General features: G+C 37.4%; 1 protein-coding gene across 1 annotated transcript in view; it reads left to right on the forward strand.

Annotated features, from left to right (window-relative positions):
- LOC131079441 (uncharacterized) overlaps window positions 1–25,173 on the forward strand; it is a 408,813-nt gene that overhangs the window by 27,194 nt on the left and 356,446 nt on the right. Inside the window, exon 4 of the mRNA XM_058017395.2 lies at window positions 19,914–20,247. Coding sequence (XP_057873378.2) covers window positions 19,914–20,247 — 334 coding nt within the window. The remainder of the gene's footprint in view (window positions 1–19,913; window positions 20,248–25,173) is intronic.

The following is a 25,173-nucleotide window of genomic DNA, read 5'->3' on the forward strand; positions in this document are numbered from 1 at the left end:
CAAGGGCTCCAAATTTAAGGATTTTTCTTTTTGTTTTTCTTACTTTTTGTCGCATGAAGCGCAAAAGTAGAGGTTACAACAAAATATGAATCCTTGTTCTTTTACCTTCATCAAACAAGAATTTCGCTTTTGTTTTTCTTACTTTAGGTTGTAGGGAGCACAAAGTAGATGAGACACAAAAGATGAGATTCTATTTTAACTTTTAAATTTTAAACAAATATTATTATATTTATTCAAATTTGCAAAAGAAAAAAATTAAAAATAATTTAATAAGAAAATTTAAACACCCAAATACTGATTTTATCCAATTATAAATTGCAAATTTGTAAAGCTAAAACTAGAAGTTTAAAAACTATAATGTAATTAGTAATTTCATTTGTAAAACTGTTGGTTGAAAATTTTGTACACTTGGGGAAATATGCAAAATTGTGGTTTCAACCACAGTGTGTGAGTAAAAATCTCCTAAGTAAGGGAAGGCTCTCCCTATCTAACTATAACTTTAAAAATAAAATGGGATGGAACAACAGTCTTTCTTCTTCTTTCAAGAAAGCCATTATCCTTTTCTCTTCACAGAAAAGTGATAGCAATTTGATATAAAACAACAGTAACCATTTTTTAAAATGAAATGAGAGAAAGGAAATGAAGTTTCCTAAAAGCTCAAAGACTTCCGTCACTTCCTTCGGGACGGGACAACAATATCAAGCTCAAAGTCTTGATTATGTGAAGTCCTATCTACCCTTTTCTATATTAATTCTATTAATAACAAATTATGACAGTACAAAGACCGAAATATCTTATTCTTTCTACACAAGACAACAAGAACAAGTGTGAGCTCAAAGACTCACAGCTATTTCTCACAAAATCTACTTCTAAACTCTCTTAAGAACAAGTGCAAGCACAAAGTCTTACAACTTTTCCCAATAGAACTTCTACTTTAACTAAATTAATCTCCAATACTTGCAGCTCAAAGATTGCAAAGTAGATTCGATTAAGCTATCAAAGAAACACTTGCAAGAAAGGTAATATGGAACATAAACTCAAGAATGCAGCACAAAGACTCAAAGCGTGAGCAATTTTCTTCTATTCTTTTCAATTCTTCAATTTACATATAAAAGCTCAAAGACTTCTTTGCTGCAAATTTGGCAGAGTTTTTTGCTTGCTTTCTAAAAGATATCAATTACAATAGACCCCCTTAGTATTTATAAGAGAGGAGTCATGAGAAAAAGGTGGGAGGATCCCAATTAACTTGAGAAATTCTCTCAACCACCAAGACTTATTCAACAACTAACTATGACTTATTCCAACTACAGTCCTAATTGAATTCAACTTGTAGTTGCTTTACATGTAATTACAAAAGTGCAAGTAATAAGTTAACTTGCAATTACAAAGTTATTATTTTTTTTTTACATGTAACTTGTCAAAACAAAATTACAAATGCATAACTAAAAGTATTCCATGTGTCTAAAGACACGACTCTAACTGCATCATCCTTTGTCTGTGATGATCTTCATGTCGCGTCAGGATGCTAGAACTTGAAGTATTCTAGATTGGTAAAGACATCTTGAACTGGAACAGGAACTTGCATCCTTATCTTTTTGCTTGGGGTAGTACTAGCTTTTCAAGAGGGAAAGGGCTGCCTTCCTCTTTTTATGTCATGACCATCTTTGTCTTGAAAGCATTCTATGCTCACAACCATGAATTGTTGTTGTATCTCTTCTTTGTATCATCCTCCAATCTTGAAATCTACTTGCAAAATAAGGCCCATGGCTTAATCCATTGATTTGGTAGGTCGTGTGCACAAACCGGATTGACAAGGGAAGGGATAAACTGATTCAAAAATGGGCTCACAAGTGAATTTCGGGTTTTGGAAGCTGCATTATATGTGTGGGATAAACAAGAGCATTAACTTGCAATTGTGGGGAACAAATATGCAACTTCATATGCGTAATGGGTAAACACAAGTTTGCACTTGTAATTGGACCTTTAAGACTCATTTTCAAGTGTTTTTTTAGTGCATTTTGGACCAATTTCGGGTTTTGGATGGCTGACTGCAGGTAGACTTTAAATGGAAAAAATGAATGAAGGTGTGAAATGAGTGGATGAAATGGTGGGAATGGTATGTTGATATGAGGGAAATGAAGCTTATGACCAAAAACAAGTGCGGATGGTTATGAATGGATTTTTGAAGAACTTTTCCATGTTGACCATATGAAAAATGGGAAGAACTTTTACTTGTAATCAAGTTTTAAAAACCCGATTTTGGAAAGACAAGCTTTTTCCAACTTTGAAACTTGGAATTTCACCAAAAGATGGTTAAGATTTTTCAACCAAAAGGGTAGATCAACTATTTCATCTTACATGCAATTAGGCTTTTAAATCCCAAATGCAAGTAAAGAGGGAAAATGGGAAAGACAATGCAATTCACAAATTGCCTTGCAAACTTGGACCAAAGGGGAAAATCTCTCACAAAACCGATTTTAGGCAAAACCAACATATAAACAAATTTACAAATTGACCAAGGAAAACCAAACAAACAAGAAATAAAAACAAAAAAGAAAGGAAAGAAACATACCTTGATCAATCAAAACGTCCTCCAAAATACAAGAAGGAATCCTTGAAATGGAAGGTTGAAACTTTAAAATAGATAATAAACCACATTCCAAAACCCTAGCCACATTTTTGAAAAAAACGCCATATGTATCAAAATGCCCATTAAAAGCATGAAGAATCGGTCAAGTAAAGCACCCAACCTCCACGCCTAGGTAAGACAAGCCAAAACGATTTAGGAAAGACAAGATTCATGGCACTTGAATGAGGCAAATCGAGGCTTTTTTCAAAAATGTTTTTGCTGTTAAAATACCATAAAACCAGCGATAATGTCTTCCAAATGGCATGAAGAGAGTTGGAAAATGCATGAAAATAGAAAGGAATTCAAAACGCCTTCCTCCTAAGATTTCTGCATAAAAATCGGTGGAAATCTTCAACAAAATCCTCCAATATTGCTGGTTGGGTTTTTGGGAAAGAACAACAAGTTTAAAATGCATGCAATAAGGGAAATCGGGTTTCTTAAACCTTTTTACCTATTTAAAATGTTCACTTTTCCCCTCATAAAGCAAAATCAGGTTTTTGAGAGAAAACAACAAATTTAAAATACTTGTAATAGGGAAATAAAACTCCCATTACAAGTTTTAAACAACTCAACAAAAGACTAGTAAAGGGAAAATAAAATTCCTTTTACAAGTCACAAAAACAACTTAAAAAATAAAACATGTAATAGGGAAATAAAATCCCTATTACAATTTAAATTGACTTTATAAAACTTGTAATGGAGGAGAAAAACCCTTACCATAACTTAAAATCACTTAAGTGGAACTTTTTAAAAGAATTACAAGTTTTATTTTAACTTTATAATTTAAAGTTCACTTGTAATATGCCCAAAATGTTCCTACAATGACTTAAAAATCCAAAAAGCAACAAGGGGGAAATAAAAAGTAAGTTACAAGTTCTAATTTCATAAAGTGCACTTGTAATTAACTAAAAATTTCCCTACAACACTAAAATCAAGGAAAAACATAAAACTTGCAACTTACGGAAAATTTCCCACCTGCTGTCAGGGAGAAAAAACCCAAAATTGAAGGAAAAACATAGCAAACGAAACCAGAATGCGACGAAATTTGAAACGTGGTTTGAGGATGGACTGAGGAATAGTCCAGTCTAGGGGTAAGGCAAAATTCTGCCTCGGGAAGTATGTCATAGAGTAAAATTTTCATTTTTTGACAAATTTTTTATGTAATGGTCCATTTTTTAAAACAAAAATGAGGACAACAAAAACTAAATTGTAAACCCCAAAATTACTTAATAGATAAATTAGTAAATTGAAAACAAACAAACAAAATTAAAAAAACTGTCATATGATCATTAATTTGATCTTTCAAATTCAGGAATGAATTATGGAGGGCCTGTTGGTTGAAAATTTTGTACACTTGGGGAAATATACAAAATTGTGGTTTCAACCACAACACGTGAGTAAAACTCTCCTAATTAAGGGAAGGCTCCCCCTATCTAACTACAACTTTGAAAATAAAATAGGATGGGACAGTAATCTTTCTTCTTCTTTCAAGAAAGACAATATCCTTTTCTCTTCACAGAAAAGGATAGCAATTGAATATAAACAACAATAACCACTTTCAATTGAAATGAGAGAAAGGAAATGAAGTTTCCTGAAAGTGCAAAGACTTTCGTCACTTCCTTCGGGACAGGACGACAATATTAAGCTCAAAGACTTAATTATGTGAAGTCCTATCTACCCTTTTCTACACTAATGCTATAAAGAACAAGTTATGACAGCTCAAAGACTGAAAAACACTATTCTTTTTCTTCTTTAAAACAATGAGAAGTAGTGTAAGCTCAAAGACTCACAACTATTTCCCACAAAATCTATTCCTAAATTCTCCTAAGAACAAGTGAAAGCACAAAGACTTGCAGCTTCTATCAACAAAATATTTATTCTAATCTATATTAAACTCAACTACTTGCAGCACAAAGATTCCAAATCAGAAGTGATTAAGCTCTTTAGGAACACTTGCAAGAAAGATAATATAGAACACTAACTCAAGAATGTAGCACAAAGACTCAAAGCTTGAGCAATTTCCTTCTATTCCTTTCAATTCTTGAATTTACACATGAAAGCTCAAAGACTTCTTTGCTGTAAATTTGGCAGAGTTTTTGCTTGCTTTCCAAAAGACAAAGATTATAATAAACCCCTCAAGTATTTATAGAAGAGGAGCCTTGAGAAAAAGGTGGGAGGATCCTAACTAACGTGAGAGATTCTCTCAACCACCAAGAGTTATTCAATGACTAACTAAGACTTCAATAACTAACTAAGACTTATTCCAACTACAGTTCTAATTGGACACAACTTGTAGTTGCCTTACATGTAATTACAAAAGTGCAAGTAATGTGTAACTTGCATTTTACAAAAAATACTTTTACATGTAACTTGTCAAAACAAAATTACAATGAAAGATTACAAAAAGAGGGAAAACACAACTAAGTGTTGAAAAACACTTAAGTTGCATTACGTGAAGACATGAATCCTTTAAATTTCTAGTTGCTTGTTTGTAGTTCCTCGGGATTCGGTTCATGGGTGTTCTTGGCAACAACCATGGTCTTCACAATAGTGTCATGACACCGGAGGAGGGCAGAGTTGTTTTTATTCAGGATAGACTAGATTCATGCAAAAAGGCTTGGTGTTTCATCAATATCTGAATTGAAGCGGTCGAGAATTGTTTGCTCCTCCATTCATTATAAATCCTCAACTGTAAATCAGCAAGAACTTCTTCTTTTGGAATTAGCTCTCCATCCTGACTTATTATGTTGCAAGAGGCTCGTTCACAATGTGAGACAATATCTCGGAAAACTTCACCCTGGAATCTCTTTGCATCACCGATCTCCTCAATGAGGGATTTAAGAACAAGGGCCTTGTTTTCCACGAGTTCTTCAAATTCCAAGTACATGACCCTGGAAGAGATGATGGCATGCTCCTGCAAAACACTTAGCTATTGTTCGGGCATGGTACACCAGATTGTCAAACTCTCTTCAACACTTTCCAGATTCTTTTTGAAAGTATTAGAAGTCTGATCCAGTTTCTCCTCAACGGTCTCTAACTTAGACATCATCTGAAAAATGTCTTTCATTACCTGTGCACATAGATCATGAAGCTGATCAACCCAGGAATCCAGTGCTTGTACCTTCTGAGCAACCCTTTCCACTCTATGAATTGATTCTTGAGAACTAGAAGAACTTACGGATTTACTCCCTTCAGCAACATGTTTTGTGATTTTATGAATGGCTGCCATAAGTTGTCAGTTTTCCTCTTCTAGCTTGTCTTTCTTTGCTAGAAGTTCATCACACCTTTGTACCAGCGAAGTTACAAAAAGCTGAGCATCATATTTAATGATCTCATGCGTTTGTTTGCCCAACTCTATCCTTGTAACCTTATAATCAACAGCTGACATTTCTTCAAGTGGCTTATCTGCAATAGGTTCCACAATTTTAGCTACCTTCATTTTGTTGCTGTCAACAGTTACTCTGGAGATAGTCTTGGCCTTCTAAGCAACTTTGGATCTGGACTGTTTCAGTTGCTGATAGTCGAAGGCATCAGGTGAGGGCATTAGGTGAGATTTCTTGCTTCTTCCTTTTTGGAGTAAAAGAACTATGCCATGGAGGCAAAGTCATCAACTCCCCTTTAGTAGCAGCTGTAGGCAAAGGAGAAGCAGTTTCTGTTTGAATCACCGTGGTCATCCTGGGAGGAATATTTGTTTGGACAATGACCATGTTTTGCTCAGTTACCAACGGGCAGGTAGATTGCCTCATAAACTCTTCAAAATCAGAAGTGGAAGTATCAATTTCTGATAACTGGATGCAAGTAGGAATATCCTTAGGAATTTCCAACACAATCTCTTGTTGATGATCAGGAGATGGCTCATATGCTGAAATGGGAATAGCATTCTGAGGAGATTCATCCACAAGCAAATTAGGAGGAGAAAGAGGCGTCTCAATGGAAACTGGAGGAATGATCTCATGAGGCGAGTCTGAAACTGGAGACTTAGGAGCATCATCAGATTGTTGCCCTTCTTCTGGATTATCCAGATCGATCACCTGAACATGAAATCGTGATTTTTCCTTCCCACGAACTGTCGTCTCCTCAGGAGGAAGAACTACTGCACGACTAACTTTGCAACTTGATTCTTGTGCCCGAAGATGATGCACCTTCCTTCTTGTCAACCTGAATCTCAGACTTACGTCTAAGAGGCCCCATAGAATCATCTTCTTTTCCAACCTTGATTTTTATAAGTCTAATAGCATTATTTTTCAACCGTGCGTTAGTGTTAGCCAAGACAGGCTGAAATCTCTCGAGGATGGATATGCACTCTTTGTGTGACCATTGGATCAAAGGAAGTGGAGCTTCCTCAACCCTCCGAGAAATGTATTCAGGATCAAGTATGTGCCCATCATCAATCATCCCTTGTGGGATATCCACCAAGTTCAAATCAACAATTTGCTCAACAGTGAGCCTGCAGTAATCCATTTTCAGAACTTCGGCTTCTGTGCGGAGATCTACCCAGATGTCCTCAATGCAATGCACATGCAGAAAGGATTTTTTGATCTTCTCCTTCATACCCCTGTAATCAAAATCAGCTCTAGGTTTAAACTTTTTGAGCTTGATTTCTTGCAATTCAGTCTCCATGGCCTTAGCTTTCACAGATGTGACAAGGGAATACCGACCAATTTTTCAGTGGATTTGTGGTAGTGATCCCCATTCCAACCTTGTGTCTAGCCGACTGAAAAGTGTGGACAGCCATGATCTCTCTTCCCAACTCCATAAGAATGATCTTATCAGTTGGGTATCTGGGAAGCATATATGGCTGACCACCATAGCATCCGATCCTCATATAGGTGAAGGTGGGAAACTGTAGAAACAAACATTCATATTCGTACACCCTTTCCCATGCCTCATCCGATACTCTTTTGTTCCTTAGAGTTCTGTCAAACTGGCACATGAAATATCAGAAGAATGCATCTTGAACTCTTCTGAAATGCAATCTGCTGGGTCTCAACGGCAACTGGTCATAATATTCCCAAACTGGTATAAGTGAGTGATCACCCTTGGTAGAAAAACCTAGAAAGTGTCTAAGTGATGCTGCCAAGTATACCAAATACGAATTCATGAAGAAAGTCATGGTGGTAGGGATTGCTGCAAGTTGTTCACACAAGGCATCGCTGATGACTTCTTCCCATGAAATGTGATTAGACTGCCTTATGAACATGATGAACTGATACATCCATGGCTCAAAGACATTAGAATACTCGAGGCCCATCATCCTGCTGAGAAGGGTTATGGTGTCTCCTATTTCCCATTTGAAATCGCAGTGGTACAACTTCGCTCACCTTGAGAAGGAGGCTCGTGGCTCTTGGATCCACCTGTTGATATGTCGCTTGCAATCTTTTTCCCTCTTCACGTAATATTCTGCTGCACTTTCTTTGGAGATTTCCATGTAAACAGGTGCAGGAGGTATTCTGAAGACCTTTTCGATCGTATCTGCATCAAGACGGATTATAGCTTCGCCATCATCATTTTTGATGACTCTTGTCTCTTTGTCAAAATGATGGGCGCAGGCGAGAACAAACTCAGGTTCTAGGGCAGCCATCGGGAAAGAAGATGCATGATGGATATGACTGTCCAACAACCACTGCAAGTTATTATCCTGTGGATCTTCTATCCTCTTGATGAATTCCGACATATCCATGTGCCTTATTTCCGTATCTTTGATATGATCCAAAGGGGAAGAAACTTGGGAAGGTGCTACCTCGTTCTAATATTTGTCATATTTGTACTTCATCTTTTTTGAAACTGGAGATGCCGGAAAATCTGACATTGATTGTGAACCTGGAATACTGTGATGAAGACTTAAAAGAGTTAAGGCAACATCATAGTGAGCTACAAATATCATTCTTCCTTCTTCAAATGGGAAAAACTTCGATTCTTGAACTTCACGATTTTGTGGGAGGAAGAGGGGAAATATATAGAAATGGAAAAATCTTGACTTTGACCAATTTCGGGTCTTGGGGAAATTTTTGCAAGTATACAAGTTGGAAAGAACATACATGCAATCGGGGTTTTAAAACCCGAATGCAAGTACACTTGTAAATTTGCAACTGGAGAAATGGATGGAAAATGAGAATTTGACTTGCGGAAAATGATGGAAATGGAAAGTACGGATACGGGAAACATGAATGGATAGAAATGGGAAAATCCGGGAATGTCATTTTCATGAAAATGGGAAGAACTTTTCAACATGTAATCCGGTTTTTAATACCCGAATTTGAAAGGGGGGGTATTTCACACTTTTCAACTTGGAATTTTAACAAAAAATGGTTAAATTCCTTAACCGTAAGGGAAGAACAAGAATTTTCAGCGAACTTGTAATCGGGATTAAAAATCCTGAAAACAAGTAAAGAGGGAATATGAGAAGAACAATGCAATTCGAAAATTGCATACCAAGGGGAAGATCTCTCTCACAAAAACCAATTTTTTGGGGGAAGAACAACATATTTTCAAAAATGCAACTAAGAAGGAAAACAAAGAAAGCAAGAAAATAATAAAAAGAAAGAAAGAAAGAAAATAGAACACACCTTTCTTCAAACTGAAAATGCTTCTCCAAAAATGCAATCAAACCTGGAATGAAGAAGAATATCCAATAAATAGAAGCAAACCGCAATCCCCAAACCCTTGCCACGTTTTTGGAAAAACGTTTTTAGTTGCAAAAACGTGGTTATAGATGCAAGAAAATAGGGCCAAATCCTTAGGGAAATACCATGTATGAAAGTGTCAAAGCCAAACGCCCAAGGAGGAGATGAAGAAATGGCATTAAATCCTTCCAATACGTAGCCAAAGGAGGGTCACGTGGAAAAAACGTGGCAACAAATGCTTCTTGAATGGCTCATTAAATGACTGAAAACTTATCACAAATTCCACGCCTAGGTAAGAGAGGTAAAAACGAACTAGGAGATTGCAGCTTCATGAAGTTTTGATCCCCCTAAATGTGGCATTTTGGAAACACGTGATTGCTGATTTAGACCAAAAAATCAGTAAATGCAAACCCCAAATGGTGTGATAAGTGTTTACAAATGCATAGGAATAGGGTGAAATCCAAAACGCCTCTCCTTCCTAGAAAATCTCCACAAAAATCGATTGAAAATTTCCACAAATTTGTTTCCAACTGAAAATCGGGTTTTTTGGAAGATATGACAAGTTCGAATTTGCATAAGTGAAAATCGGGTTTTTTGGAAGATATGACAAGTTTTAATTTTCACTTTTTCCTCAACAAAGCCAAATTCGGGATTTTTAGAACAAAATGCAAGTTTAAAATGTCAAAAACGCACTTTATGAGCAAAATCGGGTTTTTTAGACCAAAGTGCAAGTTTAAAATTGTCACTTTTTCACCTACAAGGCAAAATCGGGATTTTTGGAGAGAGATGCAAGTTTTACTCACTTGTAAAGGGGAAATAAAACCCCTACAACAAGTTATAACTTACTTGCCCACATGTAATAGGGGTTTAAAATCCCTATTACATGTAAAAACCATTAAAGTAGGGGTTTTTGGAGAGAACTACACTAACCAAAAAATCCCTATTTTAACTAAAAAAGCCAAAAAACAATAAAAATAATAAAAACAATAAAAGGGGAATTTAAAACAAATTACAAGTATTCATCTTTTAATAAAAATGCACATGTAATAAGCTAAAAATTTCCGGTGTTCCACGGGCGTTGGGGACGGGGGGACGGGGGGACGAGGGGGACGCGTTTCCGGGACGGGGGGACCAAGGGCCTAAATTTGGGGACGGCGAGGGGGACGGCGGGGGGACGGCGGCAGGGGGGTGGCGGGGTGGTGGTGCTCATATATATACATATAGTACTTGAAAAACTAGTTTTGAAAAGATGTATAACAGTATAACAGTATAAGAATTAGATTTCAAATGAAACTATAGCAAATACCAAGATTACTTAGATTAGTAATACTAATTGCTAAATGCTAAATAAAATTTGACAAATGAAATTGTCAAATTGGAGATTTCTCATTTCTATCATATGAATATCGAAAAAGGAAAACGAAAATACGAATATCTGATGCCATTGCAAAGTCTATAATAATAAAGATGATTACATAATTCATCTCTACAATGAGTTGAGTAGCCAAATACAAATACGTGTAGCAATAGCATTACAAAAGAGACTAGAGTCAAAGACAAAATGACAAACTCAAAATGTAGCTAATGGAGGCCTCTAATCATCTGCGAACTCCTCCTCACTGGAACTGCTGGACTCTTGAAGATCAAGGTCCCTCAAGCTCACACCAACTAGCCCTGTATTTGAAGTGGTAGGATCATCCTCATCAATCTGTGAAGGCTCCTCTGGCTCTACATCCCATCGTGCCGCTGGACTCTCCTTGTACACGAGTGTCTTGCGGTCTATGAGACGCAAAGCACTGTGTACAGCCACAAGCTTCTCTGCTCTCTTAGAGGTAAGTCTGTTCCTCTTAAGAGAGTGGATGAAGCTATATGTAGACCAGTTCCTCTCAGTAGCTGAAGAACTGGAAACCTGGGATAGCAAACGGATGGCTAGAGTGGTGGTCAAAGATTTCGGGCCATGACAAGTCCACCACAAAAGTGGGTCCTCCTGTGCCATAGTGTCTCTATCCATCTTTGCCGCATCTAAATAACCTCTAAGAGTGGCAAATCTTCCCCACTCAGTGCGCATTGTGCCGACATCTCTGGAATCAAACATCTTCTCTATGCACCTAAAGAAACCCGCCTTCACCTCATCATCCTCAATCGGTGTCATTCTACCCGGTCTAGCCTTGTACCACTTAGGATTCAAGGCAAAGGCAGCCATATGCAAAGGAGTGTTCAACTTGTCCCATCTACTTTGAATGATAGGTCGGATTTGCTCATTGTAGAATGCTAGAGAGGGGTCCTTCACTCGTACAGCAGCCCTCATCTGGTCAAGCATAGAGTCAATGCACTCATACACCTCTCCAAGGTTAGGTGCATCCCCATCCCCATATCTGATCACCTGGAATACTGGAGAAATGATGGAGACAATGTATTTCGCATCAGTCCAAAACACATCACTCTTCACTATCTCCTTCACCCTTCTCCCCTGCTCTGTCTTGGCCTCAGCCCACCTATTCCACTCATTAGTCATAACCATGAGTTGCAATGCCTCTTGCAACTCAATCATCCTCTCCAAGAGAATGAAATAGGATGCATATCTAGTCTCAACTGGTTTCAAGAACTCCTTCTTCGCGAAGGTCCTGAAGAGTGCATGTGAAGTGTGGTGGTTGCAGATAAACATCTGCACATCTCTCGCATCGGTGACCACTCCTCTAATCCAGTCAATCTTCCCCATGTCCTTGAGTGCATTGTTCATGGCATGCACACAACATGGGGTCCACCAAATGTGTCTATAGGCTGCCTCAACGAGTCTCCCTGCTGCTCTACACACATAGGCTGCATCTGTCACTACTTGGACCACATTTTGTGGCCCAACCTCCTCAATAGCCTCCCTGAGGACCTGAAACTGGAAATCAGCATCTTTACGATGCCCTGTACAATCAACTGCTCTAAGGAAGTATGGGCCCTCTGCACATGTGACCATGACGTTGATGAGTGGACGATGGCTAATGTTCGTCCACCCATCCATAACTATGCTGCACCCCGATGCCACCCAACATGCCTTCATCTTCTCCATCAAAATATTGATCTTGGAATAGCTTTTATCCAAGATCGAGGTCCTCATTTTCGTCTCCCCTGGTGGCACATAAGATGGTCCTCCCTTGGCCACCATATCCATCATCTTCCTATAATAAGGAGACCGTGTAACATGAAATGGAATGCCATTGGCAAAGAAGAAATTGCCAATGGATTCATCTATCTCATCTCTCAGCTGCACATTAAACATATCAGCAATGGGGTTGCTCTGTGGTGTATGCAACCTACGTTTCCCAGCCCTGGCAGTAATAGAAGTGGAAGTAGATGGAGATCCAAACATCATTCCTCCCGCCTGCGAAGCATGAGAAGTATGTGGCACTGGCACATTCTGGTTGTCATGAAGTGATGCCCTAGCAGACAAAGTAGTAGGCATTGAAATATTTGTGTCATCTGGAAGCCCCCAAAGCCTGTTAAACTCAATTCTGTACTGTATATTTTTGGGTTCCTCCAAAAGCTTACAATGTTTCACGCCTTTTCCTCTCCAAAACAGAAAGTGTGCATTCACCCTACTAATGCTACCGAACCATTCTCTGTCACAATTCACAAATATTGCACTTCCACTTCCTTGTTCCCCCACTTAAATGTGATGCAGTGCCTTGTATTGATATTCGTGAAGCAAACTGTTTTAGAGGAGACTTAGGATCAAAATGACCCCTAGCATATGGTGCCAACAACTCTGAAGGGTAACCTGTACTAGCTGGTGCACTTGCCATAGAACTAGATTGGGCTCCAGGATCAGCCCCATGGTCACCCCCCTCATTTTCAGGTTCATATTCTGAATCATTCTCACTATGAGAATGGATTTCCATGTCATCTTCACTCATGCCTTGGGAGCTCATTGTGAAATTGACACTGCATTTCACAAAATAAAAATAAAAATAAAATCAGCCTTGTTTAACAATATATTTTTAAATTTTTTTCCTATTCATCTCAAAATGAGATTTGATGTTGAATCTTGAGGGCCCTCAAGATTCAACATCAAATCTCATTTTGAGTCTTGAGATGAATAGGGAAAAAAAAAAACCAAAAATCACATAGAACAATGAAAATCAGAAAGTAAAACAAAAAAAAAACAAGAAGAAGTTGAAAAACCCAATCATTTTGCCCTCAAGACTCAACATCAAATCTCATTTTGAGTCTTGAGATGAATAGGGAAAAAAAAACCAAAAATGACATAGAACAATGAAAATCAGAAAGTAAAACATAAAAAAAACAAGAAGAAGTTGAAAAACCCTACCTTGTGCTTGAAAAATCTCTCCAAAATGTAGAAGAATCTTTTTCTTCCTCTTCTTCTTGCTTGTTCTAGCTCCTATCACACTTGCAATCACTTTTCTCACCCCTTCAATCAATCTTCTTCAAGTATTTCCTCCTCTTCAAGTTGCTGGAAAAAAAATCAGTTTTCCAAAATGAGAGTGAAATCCAAAATAAACATGCTTTTGTGTTGTTTTGGGGGGTAGGGTGGGGCCCACGTCCAATTAGGGTTACCCCTTAACCCCCCCAAAAAGGCACATGTTTTTAAAAAACTTGAAAAAAGTGCCTTTTTTCGCGTGGGAACGCCGGAGACGCCTAGGCGTCTCCCCGTCCCTCGAGAGACGCCTGAGCGTCTCTTGAGGGATGGGGAGACGCTGAGGCGTCTCCCACGGAGACGCCCAGACGTCTCCACGTCTTCCTGGGAGACGCGGAGACGCGGGGACGTCTCCACGTCCCGGTGGCGTTTGGGTGGCGGTGGCGGTGGCGGGACGGCGAGGGACGTCGCGTCCCCGTCCCCCCGTCCCCGAGACGTCTCTGACGGGGGGACGCGCCCAAAAAGGGGGGGGACGCGTCCCCGTGGAACACTGAAAATTTCCCTACAAAGACCAAAACAATGGACATCATTAAAACTTGCAGTTTGAAGAAAATTCTCCACTTGCAATCAGGATTTTAAAACCCGAAATTGAAAGAAAGACATAGCAAACGAACCCAGAATTCGACGAAATTCGAAACGTAGTTCGAGGATGGACCAAGGATTAAGCCAATCCAAGGATTAGTCAAAATTTTGCCTCGGGAAGCGTGCCACAGAGTAATTTTTTTTCTTTCATTTTTTCACAAAAAATTTATGTAATGGTCCTTCATTTTTGGAAACAAAAAATGAGGACAACAGGGCCAAAGATTACCTTGAGGCATGAAGATTGCATTGAATCAAATATTGATTGATGAAGACTTTGCATTTTCTCTTCCTCTTGCTCTCACTCTCACTCTCACTCTCCCTAATGCTCTCATTCACCCAATGAAGACTGGGCAAATGCTCACTCTTCTTGTTGCACTCTCTTTTCCTATCCTGCCACTCTCACCCTTACAATCCTTTTCACCCTTGTAGCTTGCTGTTGCAACTTCCAACCTTGGTGTTGAAACTTGAGAGTGATTTGAAGCAAGGCTTAGATGCCTATTTATAGATTTTTGTGACTCCTTAGGGTGTGGGTGGAGTTTGTAGACCATTAGGGTTAGGGTTATTGACATTAAGTTTTAACATCCAAAATTTTCTGATTTAAACAAAAATGCACTTTTTGCTTGAATTGATGTTTGGAATGCCTTGGCATCTCTAATTTTCTTGGGAGATGTGATAGAGTCCCTTGAGGGTCCCAATGATGCGTCAACATCTTTGTGGAGTCCCCAAAACAAGGGCATGCCCTCGAAATGTCCCTTGATAGGTAGTGTTGGAATGAACGGGGGAGGGGGGGGGGCATTTCCTTAGAATTCCCACATCTTGGAATATCTTTGTCTTGGAAATCTTTAGTTTTTTCTTGGGAACACATCCTCTAGAACATTGAATAGAATCGACCCAAGCAGAGTGTCTATAAGCCTAACAAGTTGAACTTTAAAGTGTATTGGTACAAGATGTCAAAGTCAAGTGTTCCTTAGACATTTTAGAGGACTTTTTATGCTACCTACTAGTGGATCAATTTTGGTTTTGATAGGAACGATCTAATGCATTGAGTGGTGGTGAATTCCCACATCTTGGAATATCTTTGTCTTGGAAATCTTTAGTTTTTTCTTGGGAACACATCCTCTAGAACATTGAATAGAATCGACCCAAGCAGAGTGTCTATAAGCCTAACAAGTTGAACTTTAAAGTGTATTGGTACAAGATGTCAAAGTCAAGTGTTCCTTAGACATTTTAGAGGACTTTTTATGCTACCTACTAGTGGATCAATTTTGGTTTTGATAGGAACGATCTAATGCATTGAGTGGTGGTGAATTAGCATGGGTAGAAAATTTTAGCCCAACCTCCATATGTCTAGGTGTAGTTCAACCTCTAGTGTCAAATATTGTATGAAGGCAATGAGGGAAATGGGCACATGTTGGAAGGTGGGTGCATACTTATTTATTCATTACGACATCATTGACACAAATATCCTATGCCATACATTAGTATCTATTGATGTGTTTTCTAGACACTTCAAACTTAGAATATAATACCAAAAATATTCTATCCTCCCTTGATCAAAATCTTCTTGGATGCTAAATGATGTGATCAACCAAGACAAATCCAAGGTTTCTATAGTCAGGTCATGATGTGTGGATAGCTCAATTGGTTGATGTGATTGCTGGTAATCCAAGGGGACTTACATTAAATCTTGAATGTGCTTGAACTGCTTGAATGCTGCTGGAACTTAGATTCTAACTACTTGCTTAAAAAAATAAAATGGCAAAAGGCATAGGGTTCAAGGAGTCTAATCTACTCCTAAGAATGTAGGAATGATTGACAATCTTTGGTGAAACTCCAACTAAGCCAAGCTTTGACATGTGAGCAACATCTCCACAAAGCTAGTGCGATCTCCTAAGGTAAGCATATGGTGTTCAAATCACCACCACGAACATAGACATCATCAAGACGATGCGTATCAATGAAGAAGTAGCAATTGAAGTGAAGCTTGGCTAAAGAGATCCAGTTGACTATGCAAGACAAGTCTACAATCAGCAAACTGCTAGTAGTATGGATATATGAATTTCACCATTGATCATGCACAAAGTTCTTTCATTCATCTAATTATCATTATCTAACATGAAAATCCAACAAGAAACCATGCAATTGTAGAGGAAACAACACATTTATCATAACTTCAATGAAAAGGAAGTTTATTTACAACTTTGGCAACAAGTTCTGCTTTCTCTTCCTATTCTACTCTTGCTACTATCTGCTATTACTGAACTATTTAACTTGCTTATTGATCTATTAACTATTAACCTGCTATTAACCTTTTACAAATGAGAAAACTGAGCCTTATATAGATAGCTCTTAACAATGAATGGCTCAAATCAATGGCCAGGATTACAAGATGGAAACCCTAATTAGGGTTTGTTACAACAAACTCCTTTTGGCCAATGAGAAAATTACATTTAGGTTCAATATTGAATTTGAACCAATGAAATATGAGGGTAGGTAGCTTAAAGTTCATGCCTCCATGGGTGCGTTAGGTACATTGCATTTGGACATGATGATGTAGAACCCTTTGATTGGTTAGTGATGACAAGGATGCCACCTCAGTTTGCTTGGTAGACTTGATACCTCGTCACAAGCAAGTGTTGATGCCTCGAGCAATATCTCCTGATACTCACATTATTCAGTTTGCTTAATGTGACGATGATGATTGATCTTTCCTTATTCATGATTTACTTGATGAATGATGCACCCAGTTAGATTTAACTCCTCAATGTACTGACTATGATTCTTATGATTCTTGGATTCCCAAAGGCAATTCAAGATTGTAAAACATTCGTTCATCATGTAAGTTATCTTTCCTTCATGCTCCAAGGTCTTGACTTCCTGGTATTGAGATGATGTCTTGATCAACTAAACTTTTTCATGTCGCTATGATGCAATGAAAGTTTTGATTGTATTATGCTCATCTTGCTGTTACCTGCAAAACAAACAAGGCGGCATAAAAAATATATATAATTCCTACTGAATTTTACCTATCTTTCACCTCTTATGTGCTCTGATTCATCTGATCAAATGATATCTTAGCTCTGGTTAAAGTCTGATCTATGTCTGATCAAACATCCTCTGTTCTGATATGATCTTTGATTGGTCTGATCTTCATACTTTTGGCTACTTCATGGGCTGATTTTTAATCTGATTCTTTATCCTTGATGCAGCTACAGGTCTGATGATATACAAAACTTCACACAATTCTGCCCAGATCACTGTCTAAAATTGCTTTGCTTTAGAGTAAAGTTTGATCAATGAAATGATTAATCTTTGTAACCAAAATCATTGCTCTTGATGTATTTTGCTCCCTGATATCTAAATCAGAATGCAGATCGTTTGAATGATGCTTTGAAATATAATGAAACACCCTTCTATATAGGCTTTGATGTGAGAAAGGGTGCATCCTTTCATCTCCCAGACGACTTGGTTTGCCTTTTAAATATTTTTCTTTGAAACTTTAAAATCAAACCCCTTTTGATTTTGGCGGTCATGATTCCCCATGATCATAGGAAGAATTTCGGACTTTTGAGGAGAAAAGGAAGAAATTCGAACTTCTCGAGGAGCAAAGGAAGAAATGTCCAGCTCGTTAGCTCAGCCTTCCAACCACCAAGAAACCTCAAAAAGCACTTCTTCCATTCAAATTTTGACTATGCCTCATGCTGATCGGACATCTTAGAGAGCAAAGGAAAATTTTCAGGGTCAAAGGAAATGACCCAACACTTATTAAAATTTTGCTTTCATTTGTATTGTCACACTTGTATTTGCAAACTCAAGCAGCTTTTCTTCTCTCATTTGCACTATATGCTGGCGGCATTTGAGGCTCCATTCGTACCACAAGATCTTAATAGGCATTGAGTTCCTCATTTGCATGTTATCCTTGATCGGTAATTGCATTTTCATTTGTTTTGAATGATTTGATCAATCAACTTTGGATTTGCAAGCAATCAAATCGGCCTTTTAAGGCTCATTTGTAAGATCTGTTTTGATTGATCAGGCTATTGTCACTTTCCTTCATCAAGGTGGATCGGCTTTCAGGGCCTTGTTTGCTAAAGAATTCATTTGTTCACTATCTAATATGATCACCTTATTTCCCTCAGTCAAGCTGGTATTTATGGATTGATATGCTTACTTGAATCAGTATTTAGTGATTCATTTACAAGATCGGCATAATGGCCTTCATTTGTATCAGCTTATCCTTTAGATCAAATGTTGATTGCCCTTCTTTGCTAAGACAGATCGGTCTTAAGGGTTTGATTTGTACAAAACACAATTTGATGAACACCGTACTTAATCTTTTCTAGCACCAATTCTCTCATTGCTACTCGGTATTTTTACTTTCATTTGCAGACTTTGATCACTTTCTCAATCCTAGAGAAATCGGCCTTGATGATCTCATTTGTTTTGTTCTGATCTTTGATCTTGATTGCTGGATTTGTCTCTCAATCTGCACTGAATTAGACTGTTTGATGTTTGAAATGAATGACTTATCCTCCCCTTTCTAGCTTTCCATCCTTCTATCAAACCTGAAATGCAAAAAAAAGTAATATTTTGCATCAAAACATTAGGAATGATCTGCAAAAATCAAGCTTCCTACAACCCATTCAAATCTGGACATGATGATACTGATCGAATTATAGACAGGATATATCTGAAAAAAATTGCCAAAATCAGGTCTGCTTAAATTGTTGATACTTTACATCAAATCAGAACTTGGAAATTCTCATTAATGTCTGACCTTGCCCAAACTTGCTGTTTTTGTTACTACATGTCTGATAATGTAATAGAATTCCTTCAAAATCTGCCCCTTCTGCTTTCAAAAGACTGGATAACAATGTCTCTAAGTCAATCCTTAGACCTTTCAAATCAAAACTGCACCTTGATGAAGCGTTTGATTGATGTGATGATCAAAATCCTATTGCCAAAATCGCTGAGCAAATGTGACTTTCAAACCCAAATCTTGAGCAAAATATATCATAGGAGGCAATAAGTGGATAATTTATGGTGACACAAAATGTATAGATTCATGGAGAAGGTCAAATATCTCCAACAAATATTGAAGTGTTGGAACAAAATAGAATTTGGAAATTGTTTTTTGAAAAGGCATCAGAAATAAATTCATGAGAATGGATTCTCAGAAAATGCCTTTACATTTCTATAATCTCTTCTTTATCCTCCAGAAATTTGTTTTTGATCCTCATTTGGGTGATGAAATGCCTTGAAATCTGCTGTAATGGCATTTGCTGTCACAAGGATATTAATCAATTATGATAATAATTAGATTGCCCTGTAACCTGTGGTTTAGGGATGGAATCAAGTTCTATCTGTCCTCCTTGACATGCACATTCAGATGTTTCACAAGGAACTGCTGAGCTTCTTTCGCTAAATTTGGCATCATCCTACCTTTATATAATAGGCTATATTTCTTTGACAGATAATTGTGTTAAATAAACTACTTATGTAATATGTTAAGAATTTCAGAATTATAAGGCAGTTCTTTAATTTATGTGCATCTGCTGCTTAAAATAGTATTGTTTCTCCGTAGCTTTTGATTTCTTGAGGTGCATTGGTATTGCACTTCAGCATCATAATACCCTTCTGAAATAATACACAGGTTGCTTCTCCTCAAGTACGCAATATTGGAAGTGTTGCTGGGAACTTGATGATGGCACATGAACATCCAGATTTTGTTTCAGACCTTGCAACTATCCTGATGGCTGCTGAAACAAGAATGAAAATATGTTATGCTTACTGCAACGGATTGCCTGAATCTGTTAATATTGAGCAATTTTTTGGCATGGACATGGATGGGAAGGTGATAACAGAGATAAATATTCCAGCATTACCTAGCAATTCTCATTTTTTCAGGCAGAAGGTTGCTCTGAGAAGAGTAAATGCTCATGCTATTGTGACTGCTGCATTTAAATTTGAAGTTGATCCCCAGACAGGTTCAAGTTCATTTCTTTTGCTTGCATATAATTAATTAGAGCTGGTAAACATGCAAGGAATTTAACAAATAACATTTGGTCTTGGACCCTACAAGGTTTTATGTATTTAAGTATTTATTGCATATGCATTTATTTGGAGCAGTAAAATTCATTGTGCTGATTTGGGTGCCAAATATAAGCATAGTTTCAATTTAAACTTTCAATGTTCAGCTCTAAAGCATTAGTCACATTTTTTTTCATTGTGATAAATACATGAGTTTGCATGGTTTTATCTTCAAATAATTAATGCCCTTTACATGATTTTTTTTGTAGCCAAGGTATTGTATTATTCTTTTTGATTGGTAAACTGAGGGTTCTATTGGGGCCTTCACCTGTCGGAAAAAGTAAAGATCCAAACAAGCTACAAAAGAAAGCCAAAGTATCTGGTCATGGACAACCAAAAGAAATCAGCAAGTTTGCTACAACTGATCTTACAAATCAACCCCTGATCAGGTTATAAACTCACCCAAACCACACAAGAAAAACAAGCTAAAAAGACAAAATAAATCTACACCCTACTAATCAATTTAACCCCTTCTTTTTTGGTCCCTTAGAATCATATGGAGGAGGCTAAATTTCTAGAATAAGACTTCTTAGTAGAAACCATTGCCCAGTCATCCATGCGTGGGGAGCTACTCATGGAATTCGCTTTTGCAATAGCCTGTCCATCCAGATAAAAAAGAACCCTTGTCTTGAAGGATAGAGGAAAATCCATCTAACAAAAGAGCCAAGGATTTCCTTGCAGCCAAGGAAAGGATCTGTAGGCCCAATATAATGAACTATTTTTTTATGCAGTGTGTGTATATATTTGCAAAGCGCTTGACAGAATGGCAAATAGGATGATAACGCATTACAATTTCTGAATTCAAATTGCAATATAAAAACTTACAATTAATTCCACAGTAAACTAGTTTTATGAAATCTGGGAATTTATGATAATGGTATTTAATTGGCAGAGTTACATAGTGATAGGAAATGAGTAGAGTTCTGACCTGTCATCTCGTATACAGGTAGTTGAAGCTCCTTAATACAATTATAGATTGCTGATAAATAGTGTCCAACCCAGCTCAATTTCCCTATGGCAGCACTCTAAGGTTATTTCTCTTTATTTTCATTTGCTCTCCAGGCTTGCACAACCCATGATTCCTGTTGCTATCAGTTTCCAAGCATATAACATATATCAGTTTCCTTTGGCTACTTCTTGAATAAAGTTCTTTAAATCATATTTTCCTAAACTGGGCAATGTAACTGGTCAGCAGACATAGAATCCTATTTGCTATCAATCTCCTTCAACCCCAGTGATACTCTTATCATAATCCCATGGCAGTCTCCAGGTCAGTGGCTGAGTTTAAAATATGACTTTCACTTATTTTTATATATAGTAGATGCCAAGCCTTCCAAACACATCCAATGCCTTCCAAATTCAAATGCCTCCTCTCACAATGCTGCGGCTGGTATATTCAAGCTATATATTCAACATAATAGTCATCACTTCCATTAACCCTGCAAGCTACCTTCATATCAATGGCATTCAACTATTTTAAACACGGGAGTTTAATATGATTGACCAGCACAATCAATAGTAATTCTTTCACAAATATATTTTTCCTGCAAATCCTTATTGATTTAACTTCACTTGCAAATTTATATTTGCTTGCGAACCTCTATAAATTTGTTGCTTGTAGATTTTATGATTTTGGAAAATATAGCAATCTAGCTTGAAATCTCCACTTCTCCATTTCAGCACAATTGAGATTCTTGATTGAATTCCCTCGATTTTGACTGGGAATAAAAATCCCTTCTTCGAAGCCAGTAACCCTTAGGGTTTTTGTCTTAGGGTTTGAGTTGAACAAAGATGTTCAAAGTCAAACTTCAGAATGAGAAAATGAAATGACCCAAAGACTAGAAATTTCCCTTTTGCAACTCGTTTTATATCCCTTTTCAAACTTTTGAGAAACTTTTTACTTTATTTATCATAAAGTGACCCCTTTTTATTTTTAGTTCACTTTTGGACTCCCCTAAAGTCACTTTAAACTTAAATGGTCACTCTTAATAAAAATAATTAATTAAACCAAAGTTTCCCATAAAATAAGAATTTAAGGCAACAATTTAATCTATTAAATTATTCCCTTTTCGAATCCTTGACTTAGCCTATGGAAATGAAATAGGCTAAAGGGTTCTCTCCACGCACCTAGGTTTAAAAAGGGACATTACACCCAAAAACGTTGGTGATGAGCTTTACACCTTGCCACCAAGAAGCTTGACAAGGAATACTGTTTCTTTTTGGCTAAGACGCCTTAGCTAGATGGCCAAGGTCAACACAAGCTCTTCACCTAAAAGCGACCCTCTCGTAATCGAGTGATTGCTTTCAAATGTGATTTTCAACCCTAAGCCAAATCTCCTCAAGAAGATCCAGTGTGATGTTTATTTCTACATGCAACTAAGCAAAGGTGGGATGGGAATGAGAAGCTATATCCAGAGAGAGAAATAAATCTACCTAAGGTATAGTCAACAAGTTTGAGGGGAGCCATTGCAAAGAAAGGTTAGGCCCCTGAAACGTGTTGCCCTGTTTGCTACTTTTTTTTTGTAACCTTTAAACACAGATATTTTGTCAAATAGTTTGCTTGCACAGTTGATGCGTAGGCATTCCGTCAAGCAGTTTAAATGTCCGTTGTTTGATTTTTGTTTCAACTTATTAGAGAGAATATGGCAATATTTAGCATAACATTATCTCCATATTTTCAAATATTGATGACAACTCCAAATATACCAATTATTGCATTATATTATGCATAGAAAATTTCCTTCATTACATATATAATTCTGTTACAGAAAATACAGTCATTAGACCACAAAAACATCAATATTTTATATTCCAAATGGCCGACCTGCTTAAGGTGCTTGAGGTGTTTGACGAGCTTGACAAGCTTGAGGTGCTTCGCCTGCTTGAGCAGCTTGACCTACTTGTGGTGCTTGAAGCGTTTGACCTGGACAGCAGCTTATTAAATATTAAACACAAATAATAATCCTTATCACTCCAAACAGCAATCTTGATTCTCTATTTGAAGTTGTACAAGCTCGAAATTTTTATTGCAGCATATAACATGGTATGGCATCACATTTATGTTGTAAGGCAGCCAGCTTACCATTATTAGAGTCCTACATGCATTTAAACTCTTCCAAAAACTAAATGTATGATTTGATTTAGTTGAAACCGCTGCAATTTAAGCTTTCAGATAATTTCAAAAAGGTTGGTCCTCCCATTAGAGAGTCCTAATGGCTGTGAAACTCTTCCTAAAAGCTGTGGCACACTTTTCCCAAAGGTTGTGGCTCTTATAACAATTTATTCATAAACCTATGACCCCCAAATCTGAATAATATGATGCTGACTTTAATTTAGGATGATTTCCTTGGCTGGCAACTAGAAAAATAAGAGTACTGTTTGTCTTTGGACTCTCCAAATAACCTTTCCCAGCTGCTGGGATGGTTTGTTAACTCCCCAATAAGCTGCATTGGGGTGTAAACAAGACTTTTAAGCCTCCCAATCCTTCACCTCTCTTGAAAGACTTCGTCCCTCTATTCTTCTTGTCTTTCACATCACTCCTTTGAATCCTTATGCCACTTCAAAACTTATGAATAATATTTATTAATTATTTCTCTTGAAAAGTGATTTACATAGGAGATATAAATCATCTTAGCATGCAAGACTTTAGCTTAAACGAACTTCATGAATCTAAACTGCAAATCATCCATGGAAACAGACTACACAGAAATCTCATATATATCTGCACTGTGAAATACCTGTACGATATCTCTGACAAATACCAACTAGGGTAGATCTTCCACCACCAAAACTGATTTCTAGAAGAGGGTTTCATCATCCAAGGCTGAGATGAACCACATTCAATCTTTAGAACCACACAAAGTTTTTTCTTCTTTATCAAAGAGAAATATTAGAAATAATAAACTTCAACATACCTTGAATGAGCTCCAAAAATCTTCTTAAAACTCGATGTACAATACCCTAATTAGTGTATTTGCAATTTTTTATTTAACTTTGAATTCACCTTATGTCTCTTGTCATGTCCCCATTTTCTGGTTCTCTTGTAGTGCATCTAATGTTGGCTTTCTAGGGTGGTGTTAGCAAGATCAGAGGGGCATTTTGATGTTACCAATGTGTTCAGACGGATTAATGGAGATGAATGACACTTTTTTTAGTGATTTCAAACTACTTGTCTAAGACTTACTATTTTTAGTAAGTGTTAGTTTGGACTCCAATTGGTCAATGAGGAGTTTTGGAAGACTTACTATTTTTAGAAGTTACTATTTATAGTAACCACTATTTTTGGCAGCTCTTCATAGCTTCATCTCCTCGCAGCTTCAGTGTGCAACATCTTCAGTTTCAGGGTTTCGGTAGTTTTTGCTATTTTTAACACTTGGCCATGGTCTCAATTCCTTCCTTAGTTTAGTGCAATGGGCTTTAGTTGGACTTGGTGAATTTTTTATTATTTTAAGAAGAGTTGTATTTTTATTTCATTCACTGAGTCTTATAAAGTGCTTTTTAAAATATCCCCCCTTGGCCTAGTAACACAACGCTGTTTTTAATAGGGGCCATCTATGTGAAGGAAACGTATTTAGATTTTATAAGTTTATATTTTATGCCTAAGGGGATGTCTAGGAGATTTATGGAGACAAAAGTAAATTAAAATATTTTATTTGTGAGCTCATAAAAAGTTTGAACTTTTGGGGATTTAAACTTTCGGTTTTGGAGGGGAAATGGTTGAATGTTTTTAATAACATACACGAGGCCAAACAACCTATGGGACCAACGGGTAGCCAACAAAGAAAAGCATGCAAAGCTCAAAACACTGTGCCTGCTAAACCTAC

This window comes from Cryptomeria japonica, chromosome 8 (genome assembly GCF_030272615.1).
Source record: "Cryptomeria japonica chromosome 8, Sugi_1.0, whole genome shotgun sequence".
NCBI lineage: Eukaryota > Viridiplantae > Streptophyta > Pinopsida > Cupressales > Cupressaceae > Cryptomeria > Cryptomeria japonica.